Source organism: Astatotilapia calliptera, chromosome 17 (assembly GCF_900246225.1).
Source record: "Astatotilapia calliptera chromosome 17, fAstCal1.2, whole genome shotgun sequence".
Lineage (NCBI taxonomy): Eukaryota > Metazoa > Chordata > Actinopteri > Cichliformes > Cichlidae > Astatotilapia > Astatotilapia calliptera.
In genome coordinates, this window is record NC_039318.1 from 15,647,999 (window position 1) to 15,667,337 (window position 19,339).

Consider the following 19,339-nt stretch of genomic DNA (forward strand, 5'->3'; position numbering starts at 1 on the left):
CAATTTAGCATGCTTTTTTTTGATAGCACAAGTGTTCTGCATCCTGATTGGATGCAGAACACTTGAATGCTGGCCTAATCTCTGCATTTCATTTGGAAATTTTCAGCTATCTCCAAAGGTTCTGATATAAATCAATTTGGTATTTTTAATAGCCATTTGTTCATTCAAATGTTATACTATCCTATATAATGTTTAAAAACCTTAAATTATTTTTACGTTTCTATGTACATTAATTTTTAATAAAGCACCTGATTGTTTTGCTGTCATTTTCCCCTCCTATAAAGGCTTTTCTTTGCTTGAATTATTATTATACTAATGCAATATTTAATGTTTTATATTTTAATCAAGGGACAAGTGAGAAAACCCTGGCTCTCGTTGAGTGGTGGGCGGAAAATGAGAGCCTTTTTACAGGAAGGAGAAATTCCTGCAAGACTTGATGGGAGCAAGTACTCATTTTGACTGGTTTTGCTGCTCCCCGTGTTCTAGGGAAGGATTAGAGGAACACATCTTACGATAACTAGCTATTGAAGTGACTGTGCCACATTCTTTTCTTTCAGGGACTTTGTTAGCTCTTCAGGCCTGGCCATAGCAGCCAAGCAAGCAAAAAAGAAGTGGAACAATCTGAAGACCAAATACAAGGTAATGTACCTGTTCCTATCTGATTCCTTAGAGTGGTTTAAAAAAAATACTTGTTTACCATTCCTTAAATGCAAGGCCCTGTTTTGTTTTGTTTTGTTTTTTAAATAAAATGTACTTTGCAATTTAGTAATACAGCCCACGTAACTGTGATAATATAGCAATTAATACATATTTTTAGGAGCTTAAAGACCCACCAACAGGCAAGGGTGTAGAGGACCACCTGGCAGTGGTACAAAATGATGGATGCTGTGCTCCAGGGGCAACACTCAATAAGTCCACCCCTGGTAGTTGCAGCAAACCTGACATCCACTACAGGTGGTGCAGTCAGCACTCCGGTCTCATCCCCTTCTACAGAAGTGTCGAGGAAGAGCCAGAGGAAAGCGGGCCGGGGACAGCCAGGCTATACTACAATTTTTAAAAGACCAGGCGGAAAGAGAGGAAAAAAGAGAGAGAGCGGCTCTGGCTAGGGAGAAAGAGAGGGAGAGGGCAGCTACTGAAAGGGCAGAGCGATATATGTCACTATTTGAAAAACTGAAAATGAAAAACTGAAAATTTTTAAATAAAGCACTTTACATGTCAAAAATTATTTATTTTTTTTGCTTCCTGTGTAACTGGGAAATCTCTTTAGTCAAAGTAAAACAAATCATTTAAACAAGTGTAACACTTACAATAACATTTAACATTGGATTCAACCTATATAACCGTGAACACACGGTTAACGGTTGAGGTTTATAAAAAATATACAAAAAAAGAACACTAATGCACACTACTTACAATTTGAACAAATAAAGATGGATTTTAACTAATTAACTTAATTTAACTAATAACTAACACTAATTAGTAAAAAAAATATGATTTGAATTTAACTTTTTCTGATAAGGCATGACTACATCTTACAAATGAAACCTTTACCTAGATGTAGTTATGTTCAAACAGACATGCAGGCAGCTGTTCAGGAGCAGACAGTTGTGCAGCAAGCCTGGCTCGAATACAAGTTCCTGAAAGCTCCGTGTCTGCGCCTGTGCCTTCTGTTTTGGCTTCGGGTCCTGCTTGTGCCACCCCCTTCCTCCTCTCCTTCTTCATGGCAGACGTCATCTGTTGCCAAACAGATATTTTGGAGGATGCAGCAGGCCCCCACAACTTTGGGAGCAAACAGAGGCCGAATCTCAAGGGCTCGCAAGAAGATGGAGCGCCAGTATGTTTTGAGGATGTCTGGCCTTAGCATGGTACCGATTGAACTTTTCTACCTCTGAGTTTTAAATGAAAAACAGTACGTACTTTTATTAAGTGCTTAGTAAACTTTCAATTAGTGTAATAGGTAGAATTATAATATTGCATTTGTTCTGTTAAAGCTCTGCGTGCTTCACAGTAACTGATGTAGCACTACTCTGTGTTTGTAGGTGTAATGAAAAGGGAATTATGTTCTTACTTGACACAGGCTGACGATATAGGCTCAATATTGCCACTGGGTGCTTAAGGCATGGGTATCCTCCATCTCCCAAGAGGAAGAAGCCTGCTGGTGGATAGATGGCCTGTTTGTAAATTGGGGATCTTCGCAGTACTAGTGCATCATGCACAGATCCGCAATTACCAATGTACACATCTAGGAATGTACCTTTGGAGTCACAGATGCCCTGCAGCACAAGAGAGGGGAACAGTTTCCTATTTATGTAGGACCTGATATGGTTCCCAAGGTGGACGAATCCGGATATGGCATCCATCAATTGTACCAGCTGTGCAACGGAATGCCTCTTTGCCGGGAAGGCAATAAGATGCCGTCACTCTGTATGAGGCTACACAGGCCAGCCAGTAAATGGTTACAAGCACCTCAATTTCGTGGTTCCAACCGTGTTGTTTTTCCCTGGGGAGCATTTGCACAAGCATGTTGATGCTGAGTCTGAAGGCTGGTTTGAGATCAGCTAAAGGATGGGGACACTGTTATTTATTTGTGTTTATATTTTTGCTGGGCTTTTTCCTGTTTTAAACAAGAAAAAAGACACTTAAAGTATGTAAACAGATATGGATTAGGTTTTTCTATATATATATACATATATTTATTGAACAGTACTGAATTATTTATTGTTATTTTTAGTATATGTCATGTGGAGAGTAAAGCTTGTTTCAGTACTGCTCAGTGATACATTCGTTAAACTGTATAGGCTTTATAGTATTGATCTACCACCATAAGATATTATACACAGCAAATGCAACCTTTTCTCTAGATTTGGGAGTACATGCATAGAAACACCAGGCTATTAGTTTTTGGGGGGGTTTATGACTCAAACTTTATTAGATTTTAATATTAAAAAACAAAAACAACAAAAAAAAAAACAAACAAACCCAAAACAACAGAAGATAACAGAATGGACATTCCCAGTCACAACAACAAAACAAATTGAGAATCAATACATATTCTCATGCAAAAAAACAAAATCCAAAATAAAGTAAATACACAACGATGCCAATATTTCACATAGACCCAATTACAGCTATCATATTTAGTCCGACCTTAACTACTTTAGCCGGATACGTCACTGACCTGTATATGAAAGGTAGTTGGCCCATTTATCATTATAGTCGTCCAGTCTATTTAGCAGCCTATATGATAATCTTTCGCAAGCTGCCACTTGTCCCAGAGAAATATAGAATTGAGAGAAGGTAGGAGTCGATGAGGCCTTCCACTCTGTCACCAACAGCTTCCTCCCCAGTATAATAGCCATTTGTACCCAATGAGCAAGAGGAGTGGGTAAGTGACTCAAAGCTGAAGGGTCTCCTACTACATAAAGACTGTTCATAAATGGCACCCCTTGGCCTACAACCTTCTCTACTACAGTATGAATATGAATCCAAAAATCTTGGACTTTGGAGCATCCCCAAAGCAAATTGTAAACTCCAGACGTCTGCTTTATATTTTTATTTACAATTGAGTTCATGTTTGTTTTATAATTCATAGATTCATTACATAAGTCATCTTTTCAGGATTAATAAATGAGAAAATATATGTGTTTACATAAAGTAATTTTAAGTCACTGTTTTGGGATTGGAACCTAAAAGGGGGTACCTCTCACTTTAAGTATGTCAGTGCAATAGTAGCATGAAACCCTGTGTGAGAGGGAAGGGGAGGAGCATGGACAGAGAGGTTAGGAGTCTCACGGTTTTCTGACTGTGTGCACAGGTAGTTCTGGATAACTGCTATTTTTTGGAACTTTCATGCTAATTTAGGAAGGAGTTCATTGTTACATCTTCAGCTTGTAATAAATAAACAGTCTTCAAATCATAATGCAACTGGAAGCATTTCTTTTGGAAACCAGGAACACGCGTCAGCCATAGACTCCCCTTTTTGAACTTGGTTTATTGGAAATTACCCTACACAAATGTAAAAGTGTGCCACTATCCTGCTGGCACTTCCAACATGCATCGTCAGTCGCTAGACCCACCCTGTGCAACCGTGAGGGTGTCCAGTAAACTCTATTTAAAATCTTAAATTGAACCAATCTTGAACGCAGTTCACATGACATATTTTTCAGATTCCTAAGAATGCCATTCCATTCCTCCACTGTAAAGCTGAGATTTAAGTCCATTTCCCTCGTTCTTTTGAGGGACAGTGTGTTAGGATCGGAAGCTAATAAAAGCATTTTGTAATAAGCTGATGCCTCTTGTCCACGCCCGAAGATTGTTTTGATTTCCTCCAAAAAGTTGCAGCTTAAAGGGAACTTTGCGGATGAGCCAAATGTATTAACTATCAAATGTCTTAGTTGCACGTATTTCCAAAATTTCTGCCAAGGTAAATCTGTCATGGTCCTGGGTCGTTGACCCAGCGTTTTGTGTTTATTCTGATTTGTATTAGTTTAGGGTTGAACCTGTAGTTTGGTGTATTGTCAGCCCTACCTGTGTCTGTCCTTGGTGCTCTGTTCATGTCCCCGTGTTGTGTTGTAAATCAGTCTGTGTTTCCTGTTTTACTTTGAAGGCTTGTGTTCTGGATTTCCTGTTCTGTTCTGAAGGTCTGTGTCTGTTGTCATGGTGTTCAGCTTGTCTCCTCCGGTCCTCATGTGTATTAGGTTCAGCTGTTCTTCCCTCCTGTGTGTGATTACCTGATTACCTTGTGTGTGTATATTTAGTGGGTGTCGGTCTGTGTTGGTTGTCGGCTCGTCTGCATTCATCCGTGTATTTCTGCGTATCTCTGCATTCATCTGCGTTCCATGGTGTCCTGTCTCTGCGTCCCGTCTCTGCGTCCCTCTGCCCCGCACCCCCTTTGTATGGTCTCAGGTTTGTCATTTAGTTTCTCCCAGTTTAGGTTTCCGTTTGTAAATTACTCATACCTCGTTGCCTGTTTTTGCCACCACCACCTTTGTAAATAAAACATCACTCGTATCATCAGTTTGCTGCATCTTGGGTCCTCCTTTTCCTCCACACCACACGGCTCCCTCCGCCAGCCGTGACAAAATCAAATTCTTCTGCAAGTTTTTCAAATGATTTAAATATACTGTTTTTGTAAAGATCCCCCAGCACTGTGTCAGGTTTATAATATTGGATTGTCATTTATGCTTAGAAATATTTACTCATATATGCTTAAAGTTTTATAATCAATTGCATGTTGATAGAGGTTTGATCCTTAGTAAAGACTCTGTGTGCCTTCTGGTATAGCAAACACATTTATATCTGTTTTAGTCTAAGTGCCTTTTGTTTAGATGAACTGCTGAACTTCCAGACGAGCAGGTTTAGGGAAGTCGTTTATGGGGTCACACTCTGAACACGCACAGGCAAGGTACTCTTTGTTTGTATGTATACGTCATATGTTAATGAACCTATGTATATTCATGTAACCTCAATAAAAGAGCAGTGCTACGAGGGAGTGTGGACGAGAGCGACTGGGGTCAAGCGAAGGAACGGCGCTTGTCATGGTTCTCTCCATCATATATGAGTGACACAAAGAACTTTGCCTACTCGTGTCTTGCTATTGCTGCGTAGTAGAATTGTCTTGAACGTTCCAGCGAATAGGTTTGTAGCATAAACCTATCAACTGTTATACCTCTCTGAAACCGGAGCTTCCAAAAGAAGGGTAATTTGGCAATAGAAAGTTTGGGATTATACCAAATACCAGCAGATTGGTTGAGATGTGGGTCAAATTTGAATAATTTGGACAATCTTTTCCATGCTTCTTTTAAATGAGAAAATACCGGATGTGATTGGATGTGGGGGGACAGATTAGTTGATAAGCTATATAATGGTGTAAATGGCGAGCATGCAGTACTTTCAATAGAGAACCAAGGAGGCGCTTTCTCAGGGGGTAAAAACCAATGTGCCAAATGCCAAAGAGAAAAAGCATAATGATATAAAAGTAGATTGGGCATCCCTAACCCACCTCTGTCTACTGATTTCTGCAATTTTCTCAAATTCAGTCTAGGCTTTTTATTATTCCATATCAATGCTTTGCAAAGCTGGTCAAATTGTTTGATGTATTTCAAAGAAACATGAAATGGTAGAGCCTGCAACAAATAATTGAACTTAGGTGTACATACCATTTTAACTACATTTACCTTTCCCACATCGAGAGATACATCTGAGACCAACGATCAACATTAATTCTCATATCGCTGAGTAAAGGTTCAAAATTTATCTTAGGTCTGACAGATGAGGCGGGAAGGTAATGCCTAAATACTTAATGCCCTTCTGAGGCCAGGAAAACATACCGGTTTGAAAAAGTGACCTAGGTCAATAACTAGTTAAAGGAAGGGCCTTCGATTTGGTCTAATTCACCTTGTAACCAGAAATAGCTGAGAACGTATTTATTATTACCTGCAAGGACTTTAAAGACTTTTCTGGGTCTGATATAAAAAGCAAAATGTCATCAGCATACAACAACAGTTTATGACAGTCTCTCCCTATACTGACACCTGGATAATTGGGCTCCCTATGAATAGCCTCTGCCAGCAGTTCAAGGGCCAGAGCAAAGAGGAGTGGGCAGAGGGGATCCCCCTGCCTGGTTCCTCTACCTAGTTCAAAAGAAAGCCCTATTATTCCATTTGTAAGTACTGATGCCTTGGGGTGTACATATATAAGATGAATCCAGTTAATAAAGCTTTTAGTAAAACCGAAACACTCCAAAGTGGCAAATAGATATCTCCACTCGACTCTGTCGAATGCCTTTTCGGCATCCAGCAAAATCGCAGCTATGGGAGAATGACTGTCCTGAACCGCCCATATAATGTCAATTAACCTCCAAATATTATCAGCTGAAGAGCGTGAGCTTATGAAACCAACTTGATCTACATGTACAAGAGAGGTTATTACCCAGTTTAATCGATTAGCCAGAATTTTAGATAAAATTTTACTATCATAGGAGGTCAGGCTTATCGGTCGGTAGCTTTTACAGTCAGTGGGGTCCTTGTCCTTCTTCAGGATAAGTGTAATAATGGCTTCAGATAGTGAAGGTGCGAGCCTACGCTCTTGAAAAGATTCATTATAAGTGTTTAAAAGCAGTGGCGCTAGATCTTCTGGAGAGGATTTATAAAATCCAGCCGTACAGCCATCCAGGCCTGGTGCTTTATCAGAGGGAAGGTGTTTAATAACTCCCACTATCTCTTTAACGGTAATGGGAGCGTCCAAATATTTCAGTTGATCCACTGTCACCAGTGTTGGGTAAGTTACTTTAAATTAGTAACTTAGTTACATTACTAGTTACTTCTATCAAAAGTAACTCAGTTACCTCAAGTTACTCGTTACTTTCAAAGTAACTAGTTACTAGGGCTGGGCTATATCATACTGTTCACGGTAATACCGGTGTAATGTTGGGCAACGATAGGAAAATGAAATATCGCGATAGAATATGGATAAAACGCGCATGCGCAGTGCCTTTGTTTTCATACGCACATGCCGGCGACGCAGAATGAGAAGGGCGAAAGCGGATCGTTGAATGAAATGGATGAACCAGAATTGGTTTGTAAAAATGCTGCAACTTCAGTGGTGTGGAACTGGTTTGGCTTTCATCCATCAGATACACAACAAAGCACTATTTTTGGTAGCGCATGCTAGCGGGCCGTCGTTATTACCGTGTTTTTTGGAAAATATGGCACACTTAAAATCAATCCTTTGATTTTTCTGAAAATCGACAGTGCCCTTTATAATCCCGTGTGCCTTATGTATGAATTCTGGTTGTGTTTACTGACCTCGAAACGATTTTATGTCGTACAAGGCGCTCGAAAATCTGTCAAATGTTTTAGTCCGACTTTGCTAAGCTACGAAGCCGTACCGCTTGATGGATTGTCGGAGCATTACGGCTACCGTAGGCAGGAGCCTCGCGGAGTGATACGTACTGTGCTTCAACATAATATTACCGTATTGTGTGTGTATAACCTCTTTTTAAGTTTTGTGCATATTATACATGGTTATGCTCAGGATATGTTGGCCAGTTTCCACTGGAAATGCCTTTTGGTTAAACTGTCAGCGAGAAATTTGCATTTGCACTGTTACATTTTTATATAACTTTAATGCACATAAAAAACAGCTGCTTGTTTAAGTGAAAATACATTTATGGGTTTTTTTTCACTAATAAAGTAGTGGAGTTGTAAAGTATTTTGTCTAGTGTCAATTATATCGTCAGTTATATCGTTATCGCAAATTTTCAAATGTATATCGTGATAAATATTTTTGGTCATATCGCCCTGCTTTACTAGTTACTAGGGAAAGTAACTTTGGTTTTACTGAGAATTCTCTTGTTAATGTGTAAATAAAAAAATAAAAAATTCCGCAATCGAATATACTGGATCTACAGTCTTATCTATAAAACATACATTCCAAACCAAACTTTGTTCTAGTTTAATGCTCATAATACAGTTTAACAAACAGAACATTGAGAATGGACACAGTACAATAGATCCACTAAGGGTATGAACTCACCACTCCACCTTGTGTCCAATTCAGTTTAGAGAAGAGGTCTGAGTTAACCTCCAGAATTGTCCTTAATACGAAAATGAAGCGAGCACGTAATAATCATCATTTGTATCTCTCTCTAAACATAATAAAAACTCCATTAATAAGGTTTTATTAATGGAGTTTTGGAGCCACGACCTTTTCCAGTACTTTGGGGTCTAGGAAAAACAAAAACAAACAAACAAACAAACAAACAACAAAAACAAAAACAAACAAACAAAGAACAAAAAACAAAACAGGAGAAAATTACTACCCAGAAAAATAAACAAAAGCGACAGATGAAGGGAAAAAAACCCCAACAAAAAAACGACAAAAACAAACAGGCAAACAAACCAGTTTTACACCATGGGGCGAATGAAAGTCATTGCTTTTTTATGGTCCTCGAAGCAACGGGATCCCTGAGGAGCTTTCACAACAAGCACTGCTGGGTAAATTAAGGAGAAACCAATACGTTTGTTGTGCAGAAGCTTCTTGCACTCATTAAACTTATTCCGCTTCTCACTCAGCAACTTTGAGTAGTCCGGGAAGATCATTATACGATGACCTTACCATACGACGTCCCCCAGGCGACAGGCAGCGTCGGCTATTAGTTATTTTTAAAAATGTACTGAGTGAAGAAGGCACGCCATCAAGGCACGTCTCCTCCCCCTCATCTTCATTCTGGCTCTTCTCTTCCGGATCTTCTCAGTTGCGCTGCTTCTTCTTCAGCCTTAAGGTACATAATGCCAGCAGCAACTGTGACAAGCACCCGATCCATTTTCCTTTTCTTATCTTTTTACTCAGCAGATGAACCACCGATACCACAAACTATTCCCGCGATTATTTCCTGCTGGTGGCTCTTTATATAGCCGCACATATTGCTATAGTGCAGGTAATTTATAAAATATTTTCATGTATTATTTTTCAATGAAAACACACACAGTAACGTTTAGATATAATTTTATTGTATCCAGCCCGGTCATGTTAGCCTGACCTGTGATGTACTCCCGTACAAAACATGAGAGCCAGGAGCCAGCCAGTAAGCACCCAACTGGCTAACGAGTATTAGCTTAGCATGCTAACCATAAGTACTAATTGTAAATAAACTTACTATTAAGAGCTCCAAAAGAGCTCCACTATTAGAGCTGTAACTTTCAGGGTACATGCTAGAAGTGCTTATAACAAAAACACATACGAACTATTACTACTGTGAGAACATTTTCACTATTAAACATACAGAAACACCAATGCTGCTCACCTGCACCCGTCTCCATTTTGGGATCATTTTCCTTTGCTCTGGCATGTTGTGCAGCCACGAGGAACCTTAACAATGCAGTTGCGTTATTTGTCGACCAGGTGGCTCCAAGTTTAATATAGTTCGTTTAATATGGTAATGTTCATATGAATAATAATTGTGAATTTTCGAGAGTTATAGTAGTATTTGTCTTCATTCCCATTTACCTTAACCCAGCAAATTTACCATTAATATGGCTGTAGTCACTTGAAGGGTCATGCTCACTTTGCGATCATCACCTTTTTTAAAATTTTTAATCTGAACAGCATTTATTTGGCCGACAAGCATGAACTGCCTACAGTTTACCACAAAAGATTATTTATTTATTTATTTTTACATCAATTAATTAATTTTCTCCAATCACAAATTTCCATAATGAGACATCGAAATCTGGCACATGCTCCAACTATTAACATGTTATAAAGCTTCTTTTTTTTGACTCCGTTACAGCTGCACTTGAGAGGCTGCTCATATCACACCTGAGGCGTGAGCCTGTATCATTTGTCCTGAAGGTGGCGCCAGAGGAAGATCATTTACACTGCACTCACAGGATGTTCTCATTAAATTCAGTTTTATATGATCAAAGTAAAACATGACATCTGTAGCATGAAGGAAAAAAAACATCCACAGGTAGACTATCTCACACAAACACTTTGTTCAATAGTTGGAGTTTATTAATGAGCATACAGAATTACTGTTAGAGCCTACTGTACCTGTACCTGTACCTTCTGGATATGTTTATAAAATATACGGTAATTATTATTCTTTACATACAAAGAGCCAGAAATAATGTTACATTGTTATACTGTTGAATCTTTTAAGCATAAAGTAACAGCTGATTCATGTGAAGTGCAGGAGGAGGTGAAAGATAATCCTACAAAAACCAGAGAAACAGGGCTCATAACTGGCCTGACAACCTGAACAATGTAAGGTTTCCTTCACTGATGCTAACAAACATTCATTCCCTTTGAGCTGTTAATGAAGGCACAGCAACACCTGAGGTCAGTATCATATTTAAAGTCTTTACACATGTAACCAAAATGAAATAACAAAGAGCAGCAGTTTGTTCAGAGACACCATCAGGAGTTTTGCTGAAAAAATCCAAACAAACAAACATGTCAGACCACGGCATTTAGACATAAGAAAAAAGAACAAAGCTCATACAAAATCACATTCTCACCAGCAGAGCTCGTCCTTTGGTTTCTATTGGCATCAGGAAGTTTCCTAGAGCGCAGAGCACACAGGCCACAGCGAACGGACAGAGAGCCAGAATCACCGACTGAGACATCAGCACCTGAAGTACACACAAAGCAATGATAGACTGGACCAAAAACCTGAAAACTCTGATCATTAAGCAGGACAGCCAACGCACCTGAGCAATGAACGGAGCGATCATTCCTCCGATGCGACTGAACGACGTACAGAAACCCATCCCCAGAGAGCGCGCCACCGTGGGGTACACCTGAGAAACCAAAACTCCTGTCACCTCAGACCCGGTCCTTAAAAAATGCACCGTTGAAGCCAGCAGACTGTGAACGTACCTCTGCTGTGTAGATGTAAACCACATTAAAGTTCATGGAGACCAGAGACCGCAGCAGAAACAGCAGCACCGTGAAGCCAAACCTGCACGACCAAAACAGACCAGATGACATCACAAACCTTGACTTGCTCTAATGAGATGACGTCATACACTTGGACCCGGTCAGGGGGGTCCAATCTGTGGGGCTCTTACATAGTGGAGCAAATGTTGAGTATCATAAAGAAAAAGGCTGCTAACAGCTGCAGCACGGTCAGAGTCATCTTGCGTCCAAACACGTTGAGCAGAGCGATGTTTGCTGGGACCACTGGGAGGATAGAAGAGAGGAGTCAGAGTAGACCTGATCCGGAAACAGCACAGCAGCAAACCTTCGCAGTACGTTTTAGGAATTATTCTGCAAGTGTGGCTGAAAAACTGATGAACTGAAAATTCTCTCAACGCATTTCGCTGACGATGACTCACATGCAACCTCTCCGAGGCAGCTGATAAGCAGAGTCTGGTAGTCACTGTAACCAAAGGGGATGCAGTAACACAGTCCGTCCTCATGGCGATGTTTGACCTGATGCTCTTTGTCAGCATCGATCACACACAACAGGTTCTTCTCCAACAGTTCTGAACTGCTCAGCACTGAGCCGTAGTATATAAACGATGCCACAAACCTGACAGTGAAACAAATGAAAGTTGGTCCTTAACAGGTCCAAGAAGGATTATACATACTGGGTATAACAACCACATTCAATGACTTCTACAAACCTCGGATGTGTCTATGGTTGGGAAAAAAACTGCTGGGAGCATTTTAAGTTGTCTACGAAATGTTTCCAGAAATGCTTGAAACACTTCATAGACAACTTTTGTCTGTATAAACTTAGTACTTTAAATCTCCCTATTTGGCATCCAATCAGAAGACATAATACAGTATTCTCCTCTATGCCTATGATACCTTACTATGTTTTAATATAAAGCACGCATACTTTCTGATTTGGTTTCCTTAAAGAAGGAAAGTTTTTCATGACTATTCCTGTCTATAATTGTAACCTGTGCAAACCTCCAGTTTGCTTTCACTGGATCTTTTGCTTTTATCTGATAATTTGCTCCTTTGATGCCCTTTTACTGTGACGGCTATGTAGCCTGCTTTTATTAAAACACTAAAAAATAAAATACCATTACCATGAGTACCAGAGCAGTACAGATGTCCTCCTGAATAATGGGCTGAGCAGAATTCTCCAGCTGCCTCTTTCGCTCTGAAACACACAGGAACATTCACACCGAATATCCTATGACTGAATCCAGTGATACCCTCAGATTCAACTCAATTCAACAGTTTTATTTATACGGCGCCAAATCACAATGGCAATCATATCAAGTTGCTTTATATTATGAGCCACCATCAGGACATCCCTGTGAATTACACATACTGCCCTGTGTAGTGTTTTTCCAGTAGACTGTTATCACAAACTTTAAGATAAAACAATTTTGAAATATTTTTAATCATTTTGACAGCAAAACATTTTCAGGAGCTGAAAGATTCCTTCAGCAAACGACTTTCAGGAAGATCGGTACACTTATTTCAAGTCTTACTCACTGCACTTAACGCACCGTGACGGGCTCCACGAGTCGTCCTGGCGGAAGAGAAGCTCGGTTCATTTTAGCAATCCAGTGCAGCGTTTTCATGGCAGCCTCAGTCTTTCCTGCTGATACGTTGTAACGAGCCGACTCAGGAATAAACTGATTTGAATCAATACATACAGAAACAGCAGTCAGTCTGGGTTCACGAGCCTGAATACATCCAGCAATCAGAAACTCACATTAGCCTTGATGAGATTATTGTGGCAACTTAGTCTTCCCCAGCTTATGCTTTAAGTGGCACTTCATGTGATTTCTACTAGTTTAGTGCCTCCGCTTCTCTTTTTTGTTCACCCCTCTCCTTTTGGCACTTTTAGTTTAACAACCAACAACCTAAAACCTGACAAACTACTTCAGAACCTCCAAATCACCCCTCACTTCTTTTAGTAACTGTGAATTATTACAGTAAGACTTAAACATCTTTGAAAACCTCTTTAGGAATCTTTCATTCTTCGTTTAATTTGCCACACTGAATGTTCATATGTGCATTCATTTCTAATCTAATGATCACAGCACTGCTGCACAGGTTAGGGTGGACAGGTGAGGGGCATATCTCACCTTAAAGAGGAAGATGAGGATGATACTCGGCGTGACAGAGATCCGTATCATCCACCTCCAGCCCAAAGTTGGAACCACCAGCATACCCAGAATGATGATAAGCATGGAGCCCAGCATCCAGAATATCTGACACACAAACAGGGAGCATGCTGGGAGATCTGAACTGATGACATCACACCATACAGGTAACTAAGCTGAGTTTGAGGATGCCTTTGAAAACCCCATGGGAGAAAAACAAACAAACAACGTGACGTGAGCTGAAGCTGTTACCCATGGAGCTGTGCTCTCTCCATGACGCGTATTAAGCATTAAAATAAGGCTGGCAACAGACCATTATCTGTGATTTATGATACATGTACGTGTTTTAGAGACGGACTCTGAGCTTTGCTGCTGTCGCCTTGTGATGTTTTATATTTGCTGGACATCTAAAACTTTATCTTTCTCACATCTCTTTAAAAACAGAATATTATCTCCACAAGACTGTGATTAATAACTGCATGTATACACTGACACGTGTTTCTTTGATTGTATTGCCTTAAAAAGATAATAGACCTACTCATCTTTTATGTTTTTATCTTTTATGCTGAGCATGTTGAGTTTTCCATGTAATAAAATCTGCGTCAAGCTGCTATTGCCCATGATTATTATGAAGGTCAAATAAAACACTGGATTTAACCCTGTGAGGTCCTCAGTAATGGGCACTAGAACCCTCTCAACTTCTGTGCTATCACAATATCTGATTTCCAAAACATGACCTTAGAAATGAGGATTAGAGCAGAGTAAGGAAGGAACTGCGAGCGAAATAACAGCTGGTGACAGGAAGTGGGTGATCCCTCAGTAAAACTTTTATCAACTTCCAGGTAAGCAATAAAGGCAACGACCAACGGAGTCACAAATACTGTTGACTGATATACAGCGGTGGGTTACCCAGGCAACCTCAGCCTGTAATGTTTGATAGCGACCAACTGTCAGTGATAAAGTGATGCTGATGATCGCTTCCTGTGTGGACACTCATTAGGACCTCTGTGATGTTTCGCTCTGTGAGGTCTCCCAGATGGAGCAGTACTTTGTGGTCAACATGATTCTGACTTCCTCGTCTTTATTTTTGTGGAAACCAGTGAAACTCAAAGAAAGGATGAACTCACGGTGGCCAGAGGCAGCAGGGTGGCTCGATGCTTTGCCGGGATGAACTCGGTCTTCAGCACAAACCTGAACAGAGACACTATCAATTAGAGCAGCCACTGAAGCTTACCACCATCCAGCCAATCAGACTGCAGGATGTTCAGCGTAATGTTTGTGTGTGTGAGCTGACCCCTGTGACACTCCTGCTACGCCGCAGCCCACCATGGCACGCAGGAAGATGAACCAACCGTACGACGGTGCGAATGACGTGAGCAGCGAGAAGTACGCACTCCACACGAAGCCACCGAACACGACCTGGATCACACACACACACACACCAGCAGTCAACCAATCAGTGCACAGACTCCAGCTGAGACCTTGCGTGTCGGTTGTTTCTGACCTTCCAGCGTCCGTATCGGTCGGCGATGTATCCTCCCAACACTCCACAAACCATGAAGCCCAGAAAAACCATCTGAGGACACAGAGAGAAGTGTTGCAGCACTTTCATATAGCCATCACGTTAATGAGCTCACACGCCTCTGATGTAATGAAACAAGAAGCTGCTCTGCTGACTGTGAACGTGATCGATCAGTGAGACCTGTTCAGAGCTGCTGACCATATAAAGTCAAGCCATGCTAAAGAAAGCCCCACTGAGGTCAGGGTTACCCTCTGAGAGTTCAGAGGTTTCAGCCTAACTGGTTGACGCAAATTAATTGATTAATCAATAAATTATCAGCAGATCAGTCTGTGTGCTGTGACTCACAGTGGAGACGAGTGCCACCTGCCAGTCATCCAGACGCCACTCACATCGAATCTCCGGAGAAACCACAGCTAACAACATGATCTCCATCGCCTCCACGATCTGCGCACAAACACGAGCACAACAGTGAGCACCCTGATTACTTTAAATACTCTGAGTATTTTGCTGCTGAGCATAAACATTACTCACGTTGGAGCTGCCCATGATGACAAACAGCAGAATGTGAAAACGCCCGAAGCCGATTTTCTCCACGGCATCCTCCACTGTAAACGTTTTATCTGCTGCAAGAATCAATCAATCAATACATCAACTAACATCACCACCTTCCTCTTGCTCAGAATGGCTGTGACAGACACCTTTAATTTCATAATGAGGGAAATGAGGTGGTGAGAACTAGTTCTTCTGTGGTGGACTGATATGATCCTAAAACAGTTGAGCTTTAACCTCCTTGCAGAGGACTTGAGTCCCAGCATGCTCCTGATCAGGACCGCCTGATCCTGGTTCTGTTGGAGGTTTCTTCCTGTTCAAAGGAAATTCTTTGAACAGGAATTCGAGTCTTTACCTTTCAGAATAAAGCATCGCACTTCTGCTGTTAAGTGCTTTAGGAATAAAACTGGACTGAAATAAAGTACAAAGAAGGTCTCTGTAGTGAAACTGACCGTTAAAACCTGCCCATGGCAGAAACCTACTGTGCTTCTCCTGATGTTTTTGCAGTTTTTGCAGATAGGTTCATTCACAATAACATCACAACCTTTTTAGGAAACGTTTCAAAGGGCCTCACAGGACCCTCCAATGTTTCCACGGGCATCACATCATCTCCAGATGTTTGATTATCGATTATCAGACTCACCATTGTTACTATTGTTGCTGTCCTGCTTGTCGTCGGCAGGTTTCTCCTGCAGTTCCACCTCCTGCAGATGGATGGAGCTCACCAGCTGAGTCTTCATAGAGTCACTCATCCTGAAATGAGAAGTCTTCCTTTCAGCCGTCTGAGGTTCAACCGTCTGCAGATACATGAGCCAGAACATTTGTGAGCAGAGTTTCAGCTTCATGCAGCGCCGCTGATTTTAATCCGGTTATTAGTAAACTGAGTCTTCATTTCATCGTTTATATTAAAATCATATCTGTGGCAATGTTGCAGGCTTCTTCAAACATTCACTCACGCTTAATTCAGTTCAGTTTATTCAATTCAGTTTTATTTATACAGTGCAAAATCAAATACAGTGAAAGACAGGACAAAAAACATGCTGTGGAAGAGAGTCAGAGAGCTCTATTAACACATAGTGAGCGAGAAAGGTGACTGAAGAAGAAAAACTCAATGCATCATGGGAATCCACCAGCAGCCTACACCTATTGCAGTATAACTAAGGGAGGATTCAGGGTCACCTGATCCATCCCTAACTATATGCTTTAGCAGAAAGGAAAGTTTGAAGCCTAATCTTAAAAGTAGAGATAGTGTCTGTCTCCTGAATCCAAACAGGAAGCTGGTTCCACAGAAGAGGGGCCTGAAAACTGAAGGCTCTGCCTCATTCTAGTTTTAAATACTCTAGGAACAACAAGTAAGCTTAATCCACAACTGTTTGGTTTTACCTTTCAGCGGGTCTACAGTCTACAGAGTAGAAAAACCGATGTTCATCCAATGACTTCAGGGTGGCGTTACAAACACCGCTGAGTCCTTCAAAAGTAAAAGTCCCAAAGTACTACTGATCACCTTCTCCATCAAACTGATCTATTGACTGATTAATCGCCTCCAGAAAAAGATGAGATTGAGCAGACTGATCAGTGAGCTGCTGCCAATCAGAGTTTCAAACGAGCAGTTGATTTATGGATTTGAAACCAGTTATTAGTAAACAAAAAGAACATATTATTGTCAGGCTTACTTTATTACATTCTCTGAAGCTTTTTTTAAAATCATTTTGCTCTCACAAACACAGATTGTGCTTTATTCACAAGGGAGGTGTGTTAGTTTCTCTGTGAAGCTGAGGTGGAGGAAACTGAAGTAGGTGTTGTAACGAAGTGATTTCCAATGTTTCAATGTTTGTTTGTTTTTTTATGTGTAATGTCTTTACTTATATTGGTAAACAGACTGTAGAGAACATGATTTAGAGATGAATTATATATTAAGTTATGTTGTAAGTATGAACCTGTGTTGTTGTACCTGCTTTATAACCAATCCAGTCCTTTTTGGCCACTTAAAATATCTTTATTGAACTACTTTGTTATATCTGCTGCCATCTTAACCAAGTGTCTCTTGAAAAAACACACTTTTAATGTCAAAGAGACTTATTAGCTGGATAAAACAAGAGTGTTGTTGGTGGCTCAAGACAACCTGAGATCATTTGAGGGACATATTTGACATATGTTTCATATATCATAGGCCAAAAATCATTTACACCAATACAAGCAGTCTTTTTTTGGCAAATAACATTGCTGCAGATTTCAGGCAGACAATGAGTTTTTTGAACTACACGTAAGAAATCCTCAAACCTTAAAGAAACAAGCATACAAACTCTGGATGAGGAGATATTTTAACAGATGTGTTAATCCTTCTTTAATGAACTGGACGGAATCGTTTTGAGCCCAGTCAAAGGTAAATGGTCCGGGAAGAACCGGCGCGATTAAAACTGAGTGCGGGATTTATTATGACTACAGCCACTTCAGCTTCACCTCTCACACAGGAACCAACAGCGGAATCGAACCCTTAACGTTCTCTCTCAAATAAAACCAGTACTCACACAGATGTTGAGTTTCAACTCTGAGGCCGCCGGTGAGGTCTATTTTCATCCTGTAGCAGGTCACAGCCCGACAGGTAGGTCAACACCGTAGCTGTTCACCTGTCCAGGTGATTCAGGAAGTGCTATCGTCACCAGAGAGCCAGCCCGGGGGGAGGGGTAGGGAGCTTTGTGTGCAGGGAGTGGTTCAGTTCCGCCCATCAGCAGCTGAGTGAAGAAAAACAAAACAAGAGCCTCTCCACAACATTTAACGTCACAATGAGAGACAGGAAGTCAGCAAATGAAACAATATGGTCAAAAACAAGATCAATAATTTAATCTCTGAGCAGTTCGACCTAATAGATCTCAACCCATCACACATACCTCTGGAATATTTTCACTTTATGAAAGTTAGAGCACAAATATTTAAACTTTAGTCCTGAAGCTCCCCCTGCTGGCACTGACAGTAATTACAGACAGATCCCTGCAGTTCCTCTGAGGTCCAGCAGTGGCAGCAGTGAGTCAGTGCCCGTAAACTCCCATGTTAAAATTTTGCAGCAGAAATAAACATGCTTAAAACCTGATACACAATCTCATCATGTCTTTATAGATAATTTCCTCCTTTTTAACAACTCCAAGGGGGAGGATGGTTCCTAAACTCACCTGTATAAATCAGGGGGCGTGGCCTCTTTGACTGGCAAGTGGATGATCACACAGGCTGGTGTAGTTGTTAGCTGTCTGCTAACTGGACCGCTGGACTGTGTTTGTGCTGTTGGAGCCTTTTGGAGCATTTTTAATGGCGTCATGTGACTACTGTGAGGTTACTGTATTAACAGACCATCCAGGAAGGATGTGTGTGTGTGAGTGAGAGAAAGAGACGCTCCCGTACAGTCTGTGGATGCAGGCGATAGCTATCCCTGCTGACACCAGATTTAAAATGTAAATAATGTTAATGAGGATTTATGTGCTTATGACTTTATTCTTAACAAATTGTTCCTAAACTTCAGATCTTTCTAGAAATGAGCTGTTTGTTTAGATTACAGTATTGCTATTAAACTTGGTGACTCTGTCCCATGAGTCAGTGTCATTGTGCCAGAAATGGGCCTCCATATGCAGAGCTGTGTGGTCTTGGAATGAGGCGTTGGCCGATTGGAGGGATCAGACAGATTAGATGCTGTGCAGCGCAT

The 19,339-nt window shown here is 40.8% G+C and overlaps 1 protein-coding gene across 3 annotated transcripts; it reads right to left on the reverse strand.

Annotated features, from left to right (window-relative positions):
* Positions 1-10,493: 10,493 nt before the first annotated feature.
* svopl (SVOP-like) lies at positions 10,494-18,430 on the reverse strand. 3 transcript variants are annotated; one of them, XM_026148261.1, is made up of 16 exons: positions 18,177-18,430; positions 16,292-16,401; positions 15,631-15,722; positions 15,445-15,543; positions 15,082-15,153; positions 14,872-14,996; positions 14,705-14,768; positions 13,560-13,685; positions 12,975-13,103; positions 12,546-12,619; positions 11,841-12,037; positions 11,574-11,685; positions 11,383-11,464; positions 11,214-11,303; positions 11,022-11,135; positions 10,494-10,932 (listed from the first exon to the last, which is right to left on the reverse strand). In XM_026148261.1, the coding sequence occupies exons 2-16, from the start codon at positions 16,398-16,400 to the stop codon at positions 10,921-10,923; spliced, it is 1,497 nt and encodes a 498-aa protein (XP_026004046.1). In that variant the 5' UTR covers position 16,401; positions 18,177-18,430; the 3' UTR covers positions 10,494-10,920. The 3 variants fall into 3 exon arrangements, with proteins under 3 accessions (XP_026004046.1, XP_026004047.1, XP_026004045.1); XM_026148262.1 differs by having other exon boundaries at positions 15,631-15,719; positions 16,292-16,445; XM_026148260.1 differs by having other exon boundaries at positions 16,292-16,445.
* Positions 18,431-19,339: the final 909 nt, after the last annotated feature.